This window comes from Pelobates fuscus, chromosome 3 (assembly GCF_036172605.1).
Source record: "Pelobates fuscus isolate aPelFus1 chromosome 3, aPelFus1.pri, whole genome shotgun sequence".
Classification (NCBI taxonomy): Eukaryota; Metazoa; Chordata; class Amphibia; order Anura; family Pelobatidae; genus Pelobates; species Pelobates fuscus.
In genome coordinates this window covers 53,087,199-53,106,607 of record NC_086319.1, presented here as the reverse complement: position 1 = coordinate 53,106,607, position 19,409 = coordinate 53,087,199, and the positions used below count along the sequence as shown (strand labels likewise).

Here is a 19,409-nt window from a genome sequence, read left to right as displayed (position 1 = left end):
ACATGGTCCAAAGATCAGCCTATTTAATAACCCTTCAGCTATTTTGATCTAAATTTTCAACCATTGCTTTCCGACACCCGTACATTTCTCATACACCCTTAGAACACGTAGTGTTTTGCTTTAATTATTAGTTATTGGGCTTATTCACCAAACCCAAGAATTCTGGAGGATTGAAAGGGGAATACAGAATTTTTAATTCAAAAATCTCAAAATTATCTGTTTCCCCAAGTCAGCTGTACCTGCCTAAAAATTGCAATTATGCAATTAGAAATAACACCATTTTATTTTGGCGTACATTTTTAAAGTCTGTGCTAGATCTTCCTTTCACAAAGCACCGTTTATACAACCAACGTTTATATATAATTTAGTTGGTTCCTGAATTTTCAAGATGATTATATAACAATTTAGAAAAATGCAAGAATTAAAATTATATATGCAGGTTCCGCTGTTCTCTAAAAAGCAGTAATCTACTTTGATAAACACCTGCAGGGTTACAGTGCCCAGCTCTTATCTATCCTTTCACTAAATAGGAGACTTATGATGATGACCTTCATGCATACATTGAACACAGAGATAAATGATTGAACTCTTAACGGATGCCAGCTGTGCCCTATCTGAATCATAATGCAAATATAATTTGTCTAAAGTATACAGGACACATTCTGTATCAAGCAGATAAATCAACGGTTTCTGGTAACATATGTTAACCTTCTACGTGTCTTTTAATGTCATGGTTACAGGAACACAATTCAGAAAAAAAAAACAAAAAAACACAATAATATAATCTTCGATTTTGACCTTCCAACATGGTACCGGCTGCGTGCATTTAAAGAAATCTTTTCCTGTTTGCTTTGTACAAATGTCCTTCGTGCATCCGTTGAAGTTTTATATGTGGAATTCAATTTAATTAGATTGTGGGTGTATTTATAAATAAACAAACAGCACCTTATGATTAAATGGGAATTGTCACACTGAAATGGAAACAATACCCAGTCATTTAGGCTTCCTTAACCTTACAAAATAAAGTAAATATTAAAAATATGTAATCCTGCTATGATGTTTTGCATGGTAACTACAGTCTGATAATTCCAAGCACGTTGTCAAATCAGCCATTTTGTTCCAAAAGTTTCCTCTTTTAAACCCCGATGAATGTTGGGAATTCGTGTGAAACCTATACTATCAGCTTCAAAGGTCTTTCATAGATGCTGCAACTTTGTATCCATTGGACTCTGTTAAAGTTCTCCCTTTTTAGGTTAAGATCCCTGGCAATGATTAGGCTTTGATCTCCATCTTTTAGATCACCCCTCTCTGAACCTGTTCACTTAGTTAAATAACAGGTAATCCTATGACACCATAATAGACCAGCTAAACTGCCCACCAATAATCAATGCTCAGTCCACATTTCATAAAGGCAGAATTATAAAATCCTGTTACTTTTATATGGAGAACTTTTGTTTTTTATAGGAAGGGATTTGCATTTGAAGCAATTTAATTTTTGTTTAAACTGAATTACTGTTTAATATTAGCAATATTAAAGGGTTACTGCAACCATTTCTGCTTTTAGAAGTGAACATGGTGGTAGGAAGCTGTATGTGCAGGGTTTTAACTTGAAATTCGGCATACACACAGATACATGCACTTGTGTGCTGGGGGCCATTTGCTATTTAGTTATAGTATAGAGATCAAGCACAAAATACAAAAAGAAAAAAAAAAAAAGGGAAAAGTATACATAGACATTAACCCCTTAAGGACTGGACTTTTTTTGCGATGTTGTACATTTGCGACCAGGCATCTTTTTGACACTTTTGTGGTGTTTGTGTTTAGCTGTAATTTTCCGCTCTCTCATTTACTGTTCCCATACAAATTATATATTGTTTTTTTCAGGACAAAAGGGGCTTTCTTTACATACCATTATTTATATAATCTCATCTAATTTAATTTAAAAAAAATGAAAAAATATGATGAAAAATTGAAAAAAATACATGTTTTTTGACTTTTATGTGAAAAATCTTTTACTCATCTACAAAAGCGAATGAAAAAAACTGCTAAATAGATTCAAAATGTTGTCCTGAGTTCAAAAATACCCAGTGTTTACATGCTTTTTGCATGTTATAGGGCTATAAGTACAAGTAGGATATTGCGGTTTCAAAACATACATTTTTAAAATGTATCAATAGTGACATTGTAACACTGTTATCTGTCATAAATTGCTAAATAACACCCCACATGTACATATTTTTTTAAAAGTAGACAACCCAGGGTATTCAATATGGGGTATGTCCAGACTTTTTTAGTAGCCACTTAGTCGCAAACACTGGCCAAAGTTAGCGTTCATATTTGTTTGTGTGTGAAAAAAGTAAAAAACTAAATTGAACGCTAATTTTGGCCAGTGTTTGTGACTAAGTGGTTACTAAAAACGACTGGACTTACCCCATTTGCAATACCTTGGGTTGTCTTCTTTTGCAAATGGTATGCCATCATGGGGGTAATTCTCATTCCTGGGCTACCATACGCTCTCAAAGGCAACGTAACCAACCTGGCCATTTTCAATGTAAAAATATTTGACCTATATATTTGACCCTGTAACTTTCAAAAACGCTATAAAACCTGTACATGGGGGGTCCTGTTCTACTCAGGAGACTTTGCTGAACACAAATATTAGTGTTTCAAAACTGGAAAATGTATCACAACAATTATATCATCAGTAAAAGTGCTGTTTGTGTGTGAAAAATGCAAAAAAAGTCACTTTCACTGACAATATCATCGCTGTGATATGTTTTACTGTTTTGAATCACTAATATTTGTGTTCAGCGAAGTCTCCCGAGTAAAACAGTACCCCCCATGTACATGTTTTAGGGTGTCGTAGAACGTTACAGGGTAAAATACAGTGATAGCAAATTAAATTCTCTGGTCTTTCGGCCTGGGTTTGCAGGCAGGTCCCTTAAATTGCAATCAATAACATAACTTAATTATGTAAAAATATTACCTAAATACGCACGTAGAATTTATATATATATGCATATTTATATATTTGAAGTCTACGTGTATATTTATATAATTCTTTATGTAATTTTGTATATCGACATATGAATAGTTCGCATTCTTTTTATTTATTTAAATATACATAGATATATATACAATTTCATTCTAAGTGTATTTTGATATAAATATATATATATTAATATCAAAATACAGTTAGAATAAAATTTCGTATAGATATATAATTTTTTTTCAATTTTTTATTATTATTTTTACTTTTTTTAATTTAATTTAAATTATTTATTATTCGTATTTTATAATAATATATATATACACACAATATATATAGTTATTATATATATTATATATATACGTGTGCAAATTAATTATAAGTGTATTTTTATATTAATATATGTACATATTAATATAAAAATACACTTAGCATGACATTATATATATGATATATAGACATATATTATATAGGTATAATATATGTCTATATATCATATATATACACATATATAATAATATATTTTTTTTTTATTAACTATAACTTCATTTTTTTTTATGATTTTACACATGCAGGGAGACTGCCTGTCAGCACAGACAGTCCCCCTGCAGGCAGAGACTAGGACACCTATTGTGACCATGTGGTCGCCCTGTTGGGCGATCACATGGCCACAGGGGTCCTAAACCGCCATGGGGAGACTGTCTGGGCTGCAGGCAGTCTCCCCACACCGGGAGCACCGCCGATCGCCGCCGGGGGAACGACGGCGATCGGGTAAGTACATTTTAAATTTAGGACGGTTCAGGACCGTCGTCGGTCGGCAACGCAAAAATGCCGATGACGGTCCTGAACCGTCCTGCGTCCTCAAGGGGTAAAACATCTAAAATTAACTGGTCATTTTGCCCAGTATTAGAAAGATTTCATACTTCAAATTTCTTTTAAAATAGGTCTTTCATAGGATTCGTGCACAGAAAGTCTTTAGGGCTTATTCTACAAATATGGAACTTCGGTGGCAAGATTTGGGCAAAAATAGCAGATTTGGAATCACAGCGTGGTTATATTAAAAGGGACATTAAAAGTTTCCAGACCACTTCATCTCAATGAAGCGGTTCTGGGGGCCTGCAATGTAAAACAGTGCAGTTTTGTAGATACAACAATAATTTCATTGCAGGGTAAACACCCCACTAGTGGCCGTCTTACTGAAGGGGAATGGAGGGCATAACCTAAACAGTTAGTGTGACAATAGAACAGTTTTCTATTCCTAATCCTATACGGAGTTTCTTTAACCTAAATTTTGCAGTTCGGTTTTAATTTTACCATATTTTGGTAAATAAATTAACTCAATTGCTGGCAGAAAACCAAAGTTATATTCTAACTCAGGTTTATGGAGATCACGTGCAAACATTTGTCAACTATTTGGGGAATTTAGAATTATAGAGAGTGCCGTCAAGGTCAGCCTTAGTATTTTAAGGCCCAAGATCAAGAAAAGATTTGGGTCCCTTTTAATTTCTCCCCTGAGCTACAAGTCACACATTTAAAGGTGGAAAGGGTCCTTAAATGGACACAATAAGCACCAGAACCACTACAGCTTATCGTAGTACTTCTGTTGTCTATAGCCGGTCCCTGCAGTTTTAGCACTGTAAACACTGTTTTTTCCAGACAAAAGGCAGTTTTACATTCTTGGCTCATAACATCTATAGGTGTAGTCACTCAGACGGCCACTAGAGGTGCTCCTTATCTCAGTTCATAGTGAGACACTTAAAGCTCCTCAGAGATGCATTGTTTCAAATTTAGTACAAAGTGATTTATGGATTTAAAAAATAAATAAGTGAGCAACATTTTATTAGTTTCTTTGGTGATGTGACCTTATTTAGATCTTTGTTTTTACCGGTGTCCATTTGTGGCAGGAAAATCAAACTATTTATAATGAGGCTTCCCTCAGAATAAACCACAGCTACCACTGAAATTAACTTTAAGGGCATTAAAGGAACACTATAGTCACCTAAATTACTTAAGCTAAATAAAGCAGTTTTAGTGTATAGATCCTTCCCCTGCAATTTCACTGCTCAATTCACTGTCATTTAGGAGTTAAATCACTTTGTTTCTGTTTATGCAGCCCTAGCCACACCTCCCCTGGCTATGATTGACAGAGCCTGCATGAAAAAAAAACAAAAAAAAAAAACTGGTTTCACTTTCAAACAGATGTAATTTACCTTATATAATTTTATCTCAATCTCTAAATTGAACTTTGCTCACATACAGGAGGCTCTTGCAGGGTCTAGCAAGCTATTAATATAGCAGGGGATAAGAAAATATTAAACAGAACTTGATATAAAGAAAGCCTAAATTGGGCTCTCTTTACAGGAAGTGTTTATGGAAGGCTGTGCAAGTCACATGCAGGGAGGTGTGACTAGGGTTCATAAACAAAGGGATTTAACTCCTAAATGGCAGAGGATTGAGCAGTGAGGCATGTTCTATACACCAAAACTGCTTCATTAAGCTAAAAAGTTGTTCAGGTGACTATAGTGTCCCTTTAAGTCCATTTGACATAGCTTCAACAATGGTGGGACTGGACATTAACAGGTATGCTCACCAAAAAGCAAGTAACAGTGAACTTAGAAAACACTTGGAAGATGTTGGCCAATAGCGTTTGTTTCTAATTTTTCAACCTGGATTTTTTTTTTGTCAATTCTTGTTATTTTGTGTAAACAGTTATCCAGATTAATGTGTTAAAGGGACACTAGCTACAACAGCTTATTGTATTTGTTCTGGTGAGTAAAGTCAGTCTCTGCAGGCAATTTCATTTAAACAGTCTTTTCAGAGTAAAGGCATGGTTTACATTACAGCCTAGGGACATTTCCAATGGCCACTCCACAAATGGCTACTACAGGTGCAGCACTGACGTTTAGCATCTTCTCATAAAGATGCCCTGATTCTATGAGGAGATGCTGATTGGCTAGGGAGGTATATGGCTCCGCCGCCCCCACCCCTGACCAGCCTTCTTGGTGGAGATCCGCAGAATTGACAGTCTCAAACAATCCAATGCTTTCCTCTGATTGGCGGAGATCACCACTTTTGATGTCAGCCAAGGGGCAAATCAAGGGTGGAGCAGACGCCAGCAGACTGGAATAAAGGTAAGATTTCACTATATTTAGGAAGTGCAAGATAGTGATTTTTAACACTATAGGGTCAGGAATACAGGTTTGTATTCCCTAATCTATAATGTTCCTTTAAGGTACTAGGTTTACGATAAGGAACTAATGTAAAGTGTTTGGATTAAGGCTGGTATTAGGGTTTAAAGTGTGAGTTACGGACAGTCACACTCGCATCGTTTCAGTACATTTTCCATGTGTGTATCTAATTGGTGTGAACATGTAGAGATACAGTCTTCAACATTTCACTCCTATATTATCCATGACTGTTCTATAGAAGAGGCATTACCTAGGTTGAATGTAAATGTATATTTATTTTATGCTACCTATGTGATATAAAATTGAATAACAACCACGCAACATACAAATAAATTGTATTCAAAAACCAGAGTTGGAGCACACGGCAGTCAAGCTCTGTTTGTATTTACAAAAATGAACACAATGAATATAATTGGACTTGTTCTGTAGATGAAAAAAAATAGCTGCTCGATGTTTTAGCACCCACCTGGCACTGCATTCTTTAATACTGTTCTAGGAGCTGTGTTCAATTGTGGCACAGAAAAAGGTTAATTAGGCAACTGCAGTGTATCAAATGTAATAGTCAATCTGAACTTGAAGGAAATCCGATCATGCACATGGTATTTGAGATTATATATAGAAATTTTGCGTGAAATCCTCTAGAAGGCTATGATCACACTAACCACCTATGCCGTATTTGTTAGCCATCATTCCCATAGAGAGCAGACCCAGGCAAAAGAAAGTGGAAACATAAGGAATTTATTCCCCAAAATGGAAATGGTTATACTTCCGCTGGCCAATAAAAATAAGACAATGCCCAATCTAAACCTTTTTATATACACACATTCCTCTCATGGATATCTCTACAGGGTGAATTGCTACTTTAAAGCCCCACTTAATACTCTACGCTATCACAAAGATATAATTTGAAAGCTCCGATATGAACCACATGGGAACCACATGGGAGAGAGTAAAAAATGGGTCGCAAGAGAATACTGAGAACGGGCAGCAGCTGAAATAGCCTGCCCTTCGGTCGGTCCCCGCTCAGTTCTCAAGCTATTTTTTGCTCATCTTGTGCCATTACAGAGATAACTTCTCTGAAACATATCAGACTGGTCCCACCCATATGGGCAGTCCAGATCCGAAATGCCAGCAAGTTCCCTCTGCACGAGAGACACAGCAACCCCAGATGATCGTTTCAGCCTTGTTAGGCATCATCAGTGAGGCATAGCTGATATCTCCCTAGGCACCGTGAGCAAGGGGTCCACGTCTGGACTATCCCTCACATGGGAGAGAGCTCACAGTTCTGGCCCAGTGAAAAATATACAGGGTATGCTGCTGTAGGTTTGGTGGGACTGCTCTGGGCTCAGCCATTATGGAAGGGGGGTGGGGGGTTTCATTCAACCATAGGCCGAGACCATCAAGAAAACAGCCACTTCTGCCCTGCTCAACCAAAGTAGCCCTTCCTCTGCACATTCTCAACTACATTTCTCGTAGAAGAATGGTTATGATCTACGGCTATAACATTCCCCTCAAACTGTGTCCATCATATCCATTTGCTACGGTTACAAAAAGACAAATTTCAAATAAATAGCCAAACTACTAAATTAAGGCAACATGTAAATATTCTGCAAAATCTTTCAAATACAGATTTAGCAAATAAACTCTATAGAATTAATTGTATAGTTTACAATCATAGAATATTGTATCGAATAAACCCTATAGTATTTATATTCCAGATAATTGATCCCTTAGAGCCAGGGTGCAGACTTAACAGTTATAGTACAGGATTCTGGTTTGGTTTTCTAGTCAGTCCAGAGAAACATTGGATGAGGTCTCTCTTCAGCATTTTATTCCTAGCACTAGAATAGTTTGCACCAATTAGTTGATGACAGCAGTCACACTGCGAAGCAAATGCAGAGGTTTGCACGCAATGACAGGGACAGAACTTCTAACACCGACCATGACTTGTGAATGACTTTGATAAAACCAAGAATCAGGAGTAAAAAAAAGTCACTAAAATTAAACCCAGCTGACTGACTTGTGACAAAGTCAAGTAGTCTCAGAAATCAGATGTGTTAATATTGGCTTGGATTAAAAGGCACACATCCATTGTTAAATACATTTACTTCGAACAGTGGAATAGTTCTGATTCGTTTTAGATTTAGGCCTCCATGAAAAACTAAGTTACTTCCGTCTAAATCCAATGGCAAGACAAACGTCTCGCCACAGCTTCGCTCTGCCACCAAAACATCATTAGTGATAATATCCGGGGCCAGTTCAATTCTTCACACAATCCACAATTACAAAGAGCATTGAAACTAATACATCTCTATTTAGCAAATGCTCAAAGCGAGGTAGCAGGTTCAGGTCTGGATCCAAAGTCAGGGATCAGGCACCCTGTTCTTGTTCCAGAAATAAAACTCAAATACCACAGTCCTGAGTTGGAGTTGTATTCTTTTTTAAAAAACTTGATAATGTTCCAAAACACATTTTACAAACTGGATTCAAATCTTATGTTGGCACCCGATAACCTGGACATGTTCAAGATCATTCAATACGATTTAGAGCATGTTTCAAACAAGTTAGGGCTTGGCTGATTCCTGGAATATCCAGAGCTTAATTCAGACATTAAAGCTATGCCAACATTGAGCAGACATGGTCTCCGCATGTAACCAAGCTCATTGCAACCACCATGGTTTATAATAATGATAAAGGGATGCTCCAGGTTGAAGTGAAACAAACATTAAAGATTATACAGGCTCTGCACTTGCACAGCACCATAAGACAGCCCATCGTAGACCATGAAGAAGCTCCACCAACAAGCAGCCTCTACTCTAGACTATGGGTGTTCTCTCTATCCTGCAGACTTCTGACCAGCAGGTCCAAAGATGCACTACGCCTATAGGATGGGTGAAACCGCAGAACATGCAGATAGCAGCTATATTTCGGCTGTCTGGCCACACACTATGCAAGATCTCAAAGAGATGGATGGAGGGGGACTTGAAATGCATGTGTCAATGCAGCATTATCACATCATAAAAACTATTTGAATGCATAGGTTTCTCCAACGAAAAACAAAACAAAACACAATAACCCACCAGGTTTTAACCTAGAAGATGTTATAAATTACTTTAACAAGCAAATCAGCATGTGAGTGTGTGCAGCAATCTCAACTTTAAGCTACTCCAAGTTAACCATGGAGGCTACCTACCTAACTTCCTATGCCATGATGGGTACACTGTTATAATCATGACGTTCTAGAATGGCGTGTTAGACAAACAGGTACAATCCTGAGAATATTTTATACACTATTAGCACAATATGGGTCGGTATTGAGGATTTCATTGGATACACCGTACTATTAAAGGCTGCTCGTTTTTATTTTTTTTTTATTACTCTTTATTTTTGTTGTGCATTGGTACAAACACAGGCATGCAATAATACAGGACAGTAACGTGAGCATTGTACGGGGCACAAAAACTGCGTGTCATGGTAGGCTGCACATTTTTTTTTTTTTTAAAAAGGAGCAAGATATACCGTATTTATTAGAGTATAACGTGCAAAATTTTGTACCGAGTTTTAATCGAAAATTAGGGGTGCGCGTTATACTCGAATAAATACATAAATAAGTACAATAAGCGCAAAAACTTACCTCCATTCCAACTCTGAATCAAAGAGGGAGGAAGGAAAGGCGGCAAGCGGGCGCGGGTAAGGGCAGCTGCAGAGAGTAGGCAGTCTGTAGTGGAGGTGGATCCCTGCATTAGCCCAGGATTAGCCCAGCAGAAGAGGGAGGGAGTGGGTGCTCCAATAATACCTCCCAGGACCGCCTCGCTCATTACAAGCCCGGCGGTCCTGGGGGGGCGGGCAGCAAGCGTTTACTCACCTCCCTGCAGCTCCTCCAGCTCCCCAGTGTAAATCTTTTAATCGAAAATTAGGGGTGCGCGTTATACACGTGTGCGCGTTATACTCGAATAAATACGGTAATACGTACAATTAGGTTGACATAGAGTTGAGGGTCTACATAGTGAGGCATAATAATATGACAGAAAATTACATAAGCCGGTATCATAAAGCTTAAACTAAGTACACTTATACATCATGATAGCGTCAATGTGTTATATTATTTTTGGCGGCTGTGTGTATTAGGCGTATTAGGCATTGATATCATTATGGTTGCACTCTGGAACAGTAAGTTGAAGTGTGGTCCAGATTCAGTCGCTAGACAATGGTAACGTAAAATGATAGAACAGCATAAGTGGTAGCGTCTAAATAGGTTAACATAAGGCATAACTAAGTTTTATGTGGTTGTCCCACAGGAGCAATCTGTACACTTATCTATAATGATGTGTGCAATGATGGAGCGGCTTATATAGGCTCAGCAATATTTCTCCAGTTTCTGTATGTGCTGTAGAGGCAAGGTGGCTTAGGCCATCTGCCCTAGCCCCATCCCCATTATGCCCGAACGTCGAGGTAATAATAAAGCGTTATGTGTGTTGTGTTAGACATATCTGTTCTGAGTATTGGTGTGATGTTGGGGCTGTGTGTTCCTTCCCCCCGAAGGGATATTTAGAGCCATTTTCTGGTAGTCTAATATTACTATTAAGTGAAACCAAGGAATTTGCAAGACATCCTAGTAAGCCAATACAGAGCCATCCCTGCCTATCCATACACTAATCCCAGGTAAGCCAACAGAGTAGGGGGGCTGTTCAGACATTTGTTACTGGCAGTCCTGTGCTGAGACAGACCCCCTCCGTGGACTATTACTAGCTGTGAGTCTGAGGGGATCTTGTCATGTTAGCCCTTTGTTTGTTTCCGACCTGTTGGTTGCTCATTGGCAGGTGAAGGATCGTGGAGGGTGGGTCAGGGGTGTCGGGTTTGTGTTAGGGGGGTCCTTTGCCACTGTGTGGTAGTTCGGCCTAGGCAGTCTATGTGTGTGGAATGTTCCTCTAGAGTGGAGGGGACTTGCATCCAGTAGTCTGGAGTGACGGAAGAGCCTAAGGGCGAGGGGGGGGGTCCGTTCTGGAGGTAGAGGATGGGGTCTAGTAGGAGAGGGGGTGTCAGCGGGTTGGCTCCGGGTCCCCTCTCCCCCCCCCCCCCCCAGGAGGCATCCGGAGGCGGTTCCGTCATATAAGGTGTCCTTGTGCACTATGGGGGCTGTTCTGTCGCCAGGAAAGTTGTGTATTTCCGTTCCGGGTTGGGTAGATTGTTGTTAGCCAATGTGTCCAGTGGTACCAGATTTTCTGGTAGATTTGGCTTTTCCCCCCTTTTTATTTTAAACTTAACTCGATCTACCTATGTTAATGTATCACTGTTTTTAGCTCTTAAAAAAAATAAATGAAGCACTTGTGTATTTTCAGTATTTTGAGAAACAAACAATTTACAGCCATTAACAGCATGGCCACTAAACAGGATCAGATGCCTGATAAGTGCATGAATCATCTTCACCAACGTCTATTTTCTAGAGCTTGAGTCAAAATAGCGGATAGTCAGTGAGGTATAGCAGATACTGCTCTAGGCACAGAGTGCAAGGGTTCCATGTCTGGATTACACTAGAACTTAGGCAGTGCCAAAAAAAAACATGATAAGTGTAATCAGCCTGCACTGTTCCTTTAAGACAAGGTGATGCTTGCAGAGCTTTTGCTACAAAATGCTCTCTCTGTATCAAGGAATGGTAACAAGAGGACTTACATCAGCTGCTATTTAGAGGAGTATGGTTGAAATGCAATTTTTTTTGTGTGTTTTTAATTTCCAAGAATCCAGAAATTGTGGAGAAATTATGAAGAAATACCAGTGGGGACATTAAATAAAATCCGAATGACCCCATACCGAATGGGGCAAAACCATCCGTCAACATATAGGACAATTCAGGATGCAAAATCCACACATTGCTCATCCTATTTTGTAATCCAGGCCCCAAAGGGGCCTCAATTTGGTCTTGATTTTCAGAACACTGCCAAGCGAATTAAATCTTTTTTTGTTTTTAAAATAAAAAAATAAAAAATGTCTATTTTTATTTTTTTTAAAGTAATTGGGAGTCAATAATATCATCTAAAAAAAACACACACAAACTATATACGGTCTATAAACACACACATAGTACACACTCCATACCCCCTAAACATACACTCCCTGCAGTACACCCCTGTAGACTCACCACATAAGCATCCAAACTACTCTATATCCCTTATAAAATACACATACCCTGCCCCATACACATTAAACCCCCTTTACATACACACACACACACACACACACACACACACACACACACTAAAGTTCCTAGATACCCACACAATGCATCTAGGGTTGCCACCTTTTTTGGAAAGAAATACCGTCCACGCTAATTTGCGTTATTAATTATATATGCGTGACATCACAGGACACAACATACATAAAAGAATGAGAATTTGGCAGGAGAAGATTTCCCAAATCACTAATAAACTACTTACAATGTGTCTACTGTGCATGTGAGGCAGTTTGTGTATATACGGTCTGATTGTGTGTGTAGTAGAGTATATATAGCAGTGTGTTGTTGTCTAAATATGTATAATAGTGTGTTTACTATGTCAGTGTATGTTATTGTGTGTATATGCCATTTATCAACAGAGATGGATATTTTGGTTCTATTTCTCACCCATCTGACTGCTAGATACACACACACAAACTTCTCTCCGAACTCCGTTCCTGCTGTCTCCCACTCTTCCCATGCGGACTGTATTAGTGGAGAGAGCAGGGACATGCTGTGACTTGCTATCCCTGCCCTCAGGGCCGGATTAACATAGGGGCTGATGGAGCTGCAGCTCCAGGCCCAGGCCCAGGCCCATTGATTTAAAAAAAAAAAAAAAAAAAAAAAAAAACTTCCTTTTTATTTTATTTTATTTTTTTTTATTTTTTTTTTTTACACACACACTACTCTTAGTTGTTCACCTGGCCGGTATTTATTTATTTGGCTGCCTGGCCGGTACCGATATTGCAGTAATACCGGCAATACAAATGCCGGTATTTTTCTCAGTATAAACAGAGATTACTCTGCAATACCATTACCGGCCAGTAAGGGTCGCTGTGTGTGTGTGGAGAGAGGCAGGGATAGGAATTGACAGCATATACCTGCATTGCTCTACTCACTGATCCGCGGGGGAGCAGCTACACAGCATCTCCCAGCCTGCAGAGACAGCCTACAGCTCAGAGAAGTGAGGGATGGGGTAAAGGTTGCAGGGAGACATGGGAACACTAAGACACTAGGGGACACTATGAGACATGGGGACACATGGATACCTTTGGGGATGCTGAGACACAGATCCACATGGGGACACTGAGACAAGGACACACACGGGCACACTGAAACACAGACACTAGGGGACACAGACAATAGGAACACAATGTCCCCATGTCTCCCAGCCAGCGTCCCTGGTGTCTCAGTGTTACCATGTCTCCCAGTGTCCCTAGTGTCTGTATGTTCATGTCTCCCAGAGTCTGTGTCCCCATGTCTCCCAGAGTCTGTGTCCCCATGTCTCCCAGAGTCTGTGTCCCCATGTCTCCCAGAGTCTGTGTCCCCATGTCTCCCAGAGTCTGTGTCCCCATGTCTCCCAGAGTCTGTGTCCCCATGTCTCCCAGAGTCTGTGTCCCCATGTCTCCCAGAGTCTGTGTCCCCATGTCTCCCAGAGTCTGTGTCCCCATGTCTCCCAGAGTCTGTGTCCCCATGTCTCCCAGAGTCTGTGTCCCCATGTCTCCCAGAGTCTGTGTCCCCATGTCTCCCAGAGTCCTAATGTCTCTCAGTGTCCCTGGGAGACATGGGGACACAGAGACATTGTGATGCATAGTATCAGTGTCCCCATGTCTTACAGTGTCCCCTCGTGACATGGAGACACATACACTAGGGGACATTGGGCAACATGGGGACACTGGGAGCAAGCCATCTATACAGCAGAATCAAACTAAGTAGTTTTTGGGTGATTTCACAGAATTTTCTCTGTCACTCCTTGTGATTTACATCATGTGATGTCATGCATACATAATTAGTTATGCAAATTAGTAAGGCCTGTAATTTCTTCCAAGAAAGGTGGCAACCCTAACTATTCTTCACATACTCTTGCTTAAGTATGGAAACTTAAGAGGGATGTAGAGGAACAAAACTTTTGTGGACTAAAAATGAAATGAAATTAGTTAAAGGTAATGCCGACTTTGATCTCTCCAACACTGTGCCATGTTCCCTTTCTTCTATACTCACTACATCCACCTTTTCTCAGTCTCAGACTGTATACCAGGAGCTATTTGCTTCTAGTAAGAAGGTTAGGATAGAAGTGGACCAGCGAGTACTAGGGGACAGTCCTTAGAAAGCATAGAGCTAGCACATCATTAGATGCTTTTATGTCAAGCTCAGGAAGCTGTTGGCCAGCATGCATGATTGGCAGGCAGCCTGACATGCATTCATGCTAGACTAGCCTTCCAATTCTTTGGGCAGACACGCCTCCATGTCAGTGGCCCACCCTTTTCACCGCCCATTGACTTACTGCTTCAGTGGACACTGTTGCTAGGGAGTATGGATTTACTTAAAAAATGAAAGCATAATTTAGAGAGAGATTAGCATATTTTAAGAGAATCTGAGTTTTTTTTATAGCTGTATCCTATGAGTTTCCCTCCTCAACGTCTCCACCAGATACATAATGCTTGAGAGGAATGTCTGTTTTAGTGTTTTTGGTCGATAAGATTCTGTACTTAGGCCCTTCATAATTGTCAGCACCAGGCCCACTGGGCTCTTAATCCGGCCCTGCCTGCCCTCTCCGCACAGCTCAGGCACCAACGAGTTTTCCTAGTTTCCATTTCCCTTGTCAACCCCTCCACAGTTTTTTAGTAAATAAACATTGTTTCCTCTGGCACAACTAATAATAAAAAAAAAAAAGTAAATAATATTTCACTTTGTATGCCACAGTTAATCGCACCACATTGTGCTCCTTTAACAACGTTTCAGCCAAAAGTAGATCCCCATCTGTTACAGAACTACAGCACCCATGATGCTTAGCTAGACTGCAACCTTGCTGTTTAAGGCTAAACGTGGATTTGTAGATAATGAAGGCATTAAAAATAAATTTAAAATTAGAGGCTAATAATCAAATAACTTTGGGAAAGGAGGGGGGGAGGGGGAGGGTAGAGAGTCAGCGCTGTTTCTTTTTTTGTTAATTCAGCCGTTTTGACATACAATTTCAAATTCACTTTAAATGAGTCATACACTACTTTGCCCCAAGAAAAGTTTCATCAAATTACTATACTTCACTAGACTCTACAGGAATCCATCCCATCAATGTACAGTCAGCAATATAGTAGCCATATTCAGCTTAATGAAGTGTTCTGGGTGCCAGGTACCTCTAGGATTAACCCTTTAGTTTCAGAGAAACTGCTATGTTTATACTGAGGGTTAATCCAGCCTCCAAATCCTCTAGTGGCTGTCTCACTGACAACCGCTAGAGGCGCTTGCGTGATTCTCACTGTGAAAAATCACAGTGAGAGCACGCAAGCGTCCATAGGAAAGCATTGTAAATGCTTTCCTATGAGACCGGCTGAATGCGCGCGCAGCTCTTGCCGCGCATGCGCATTCAGCCGAAAGGGAGGATCGGAGGCGGAGAGGAGGAGGAGAGCTCCCCGCCCGGCGCTGGAGAAAGAGGTAAGTTTAACCCCTTCCTCACACCAGAGCCCGGCGGGAGGGGGACACTGAGGGTGGGGGCATCCTCAGGGCACTATAGTGCCAGGAAAACGAGAATGTTTTCCTGGCACTATAGTGGTCCTTTAACTTTCATTGCCAACTGTTTCATTTGTGCTTTGCGGTCTACCTAGTTTTGGGTTAGGGGGGACTCTTTGAAACATGCCTTCTAAATAAGGAGAAATTATTTTTCATCATACTATCTGTATTATCATATGACATAACTAAATAACTAGAAACAAGTCAAAGAATATAGCAGCATTGTAAAACTGTGTTGCCTGAACTCCCCCAGAATGCAATGCATAATATGCAAATAAAGCTCAAAACAGCAATTGCAAGTTGCCATATTTCCTGCCCACGTTTCTGTCTGCTCCCAGAATCAGATTGTTTGAATAATGTTCTAGTTCGGAATGAAATCTTTATCTATAGAAAATGGCTAGTCCTGTAGATTTTTGGCATGAATTGGTTTAAGATCAGCAGCGGGGCCAATTCTTTCCTAATCATACAGTGGGGAGTTTATTTATGAAACAGTAAATTGTAAATAACTGAAAACAAACTTAAACATTTAGGCCAAATTAAAGTTCTCCAAGCTCTAGAATGCTTCTTGATTGCAGAACCCGGAGTTTTGCAATTATGCTTTGAGTTTACTGTTTAGTCAATAATCCCTTGTGTTCCTGAATGCCAAGTGGCACTATCATGGTACATTATGGGCAACGTGACATTCTAAAAGAGCACTCTCAAAAATTACAGACAGGGACAGAGGGTGTTCCTGTGTTTGTTCTGTCGTTGTGTGGTTTACACACCTTTATAGAACAAGTCGTGTTATGACAAAGGAAGTTGTCTGATGGCCGAGAAAAGTTGAATATGTCACTGTGGGTGACGCTCAGGTGGCAGTCAGCTTTTATTTGGATTTGTCAGCTCCAATGGGGTTTAATTTACTAAACTACAGTAAACTGGAAAATGAATTACAAAATCTAGGCAAAAAAAAAGTAGTTAAACTTGAGAATTGATTTCCAAATTAGCGGTTTATGCCTTAATATTGCTACTGGGTTTTCAACACCAGTCTGTGTTTTGTAACTATGCCCCAAATTTATGACATAAGTGTGATCCACTCCTCATCAGTTAAGTTTTTAAAATGATGTCCCTGACGTTGGTGTGTCATTGTCACCGAGAACCATTAGATGGTCCATAACGTCACCACTGTATTTGCATGCTGAAGGAGGATCAGAGAATATAAATTATTATTAATTTAACTATCTTAAATAGCTTTTTTTTTTTATTATATTTATTTTAAAACAGTTTTTTTTCGGAAGCAATTCCATCTTAAAATCACATCTTTCTACTACGCCACTTACCTTTTTGCCTTAAGTACTGTATTTGATGCCTTAGGCTTTGCTTCTCAGAAAGCTCCTGAAGGAAGGCAGATTCGGGATTGCTCCTACTCAAAAAGGCATCTGACCCTGAAGCCTCTGTCGAGCTGTCTATGCTGTCATGGCAGACCCGTCCATTGCCCAAACCACCACGATAAGTATCATATAACTCTGTAAGCAGTCCGTTCACTAGAGACGTTGTCCGACTGAAGTCCTCTTGAGGGAAACCAGAGTTAACACTATCAATACTGCCCCTACCACGTAAATGACCATTTACCGGGATCGCCGTTTCACATTCATCATGGTTTTGTGGTGGCCAGACAGCGGGGAAAGTGGTGGGCCATCCATTTCTTGCAGGCATGACGGATTCTTTAAGGCTCTGGTATACAAATACATCATTCTCCAAATCTACATCCACATCCTGAGTACCCACCTCCATGTTTCCAATGGGTTACTGCAAGTATACAGTGAACGTACAATACCCAAAAAGTTTTTATCGACATGTCACCAACAGTGGTGTAAGCTGGCAGTGCTGAAGGGTGGTAAGATTACTCATGCCTGATCTGCTAAGTTTTTGTTTGACTCCAATACACGATCCAACTTTCTCAAACTGGAAAAGTTCCGGGAATGTACTATCCAGAGTTACAAGGGGTGGAGACACCTTCCATTTCTTGTGTTCGCTCAGTAAACACTGCCTTATTTTTCTCTCCCTCTCCAAGTGGTTCAAACCTGTCTGGTCACTTTCTCAGCTAACAGGTGAATAAGATTGTGTGACGTCTTCAGTCAGTCCACCTGCTTCAGCTTGCAGGCACAGTAGACACCCTCCTCTTAATATAACAAGATAGGGAGGGGGTAGAGCAAACAGGAATACTTATTAAAATGTTTAACTGGTGGGGTTTAGGGTACCGGATTTAACTTAATACTAAATCCATATCAGCAGAGTTTTGCACAATTGCCAGTACGGTCTTTCTTAAATCTGCTACAAAACAAAAACAGGTTTAAGTTATTATAGATTTGGACAAGCATAGAAATCCAAAGTAATGAAAAAGACAGATATAATAAAGAAGGTAAAGCAATGGCATCAGTTTCAGCACAAATATAAATTTATTAATCTTATTACACAAGTTTTGTATTTTAGCATCATTACTTATTTAGCAGGAATAAAAATTAACTTTGTTTAATCAACTTCTCTAGTCCCAGCTGTAATTATACAAATACCCTGCAATGCATTCCTACATTGCTTAGCATATGTTTTGTACAGCGATGCAGCATATGTTGGCTCCCTACAGGAAAATTAATCAAAGTAAACCAGTGCTTGTCAAACCATATGCAAATTGTATGGCAATTCCTGCGCATTAAGCATACTCAGTATTATACACCCACATTTACAATTTACAGGACTGTGATGCCTGGAAGGCATATCCCAGTTACTTAAGGACTACAACTCCCATGATGCTCAGAATGCCTTAACAGCTGGGCATCTACATTTGGCCACCCAGGTCACAAACATGATTTTAGTAATAACTCCCCAGCCAGACTTACAGTAACACATTCATACTCACACAACTACTGCTACATCTTCTGTCAATATGGCAATGAGAAGGTTAAAGGCTGTGGTTCCTAGTCTGTAGCGCCATACAAGTGACCGGTCTCTATTTCCTCTCGGTCTGAAATGGTGTCAGCAGTAAACTTTAATGGAGGAGGAGCCGATGGGGCCAGGCCAATAACAGGAGCTGGGAGCTTTCAGGATGGATTGATAACACACAACAGGATACAATGTTACCTCAAACAGTGTGAGACGAATGTTAGGCTTGCTAGTGGCTCCATATGTGTGTGTCATCTGGTAGAATATTCAAAGCATTTTAAGTTAAACACACACACAAAAAAAAAGAATCTTACTTTATCTGCTCACCTGATGTTAAAAAGCAAAGAATGGAATAATTTACAGTCATGTTCTTGCTTTACCTATTATAATAAGATACTTTTCACCTGACGTTGCAGTAAAGATAGTGTGGGGTTTATTTACTAAACAGTGAGTTATGCTGAGTTAAAGATGGGATTACAAAATGTAGGTCATGTGAGCCAAGAAAGGAAAACAGATATAATAATTTAGGACAAAATATTATATAATAATAGAATTACTTTGTAGGCTCATTATTATTATTATTATTATTATTATTATAATT

The 19,409-nt window shown here is 39.6% G+C and overlaps 1 protein-coding gene across 3 annotated transcripts in view; it reads right to left on the bottom strand.

Moving 5' to 3' along the window:
- TBC1D30 (TBC1 domain family member 30) overlaps positions 1-18,887 on the bottom strand; it is a 67,900-nt gene extending 49,013 nt beyond the window's left edge. For 2 of the 3 annotated variants that reach the window (XM_063447065.1, XM_063447067.1), the window contains exons 1-2: positions 18,786-18,887; positions 17,209-18,202 (exon numbers count right to left, since the gene is read on the bottom strand). In XM_063447065.1, coding sequence (XP_063303135.1) covers positions 17,209-17,662 — 454 coding nt within the window. In that variant the 5' untranslated portion in view covers positions 17,663-18,202; positions 18,786-18,887. The remainder of the gene's footprint in view (positions 1-17,208; positions 18,203-18,785) is intronic. The other variant, XM_063447066.1, reaches the window with a different exon arrangement.
- Between the last annotated feature and the right edge of the window lie 522 nt (positions 18,888-19,409).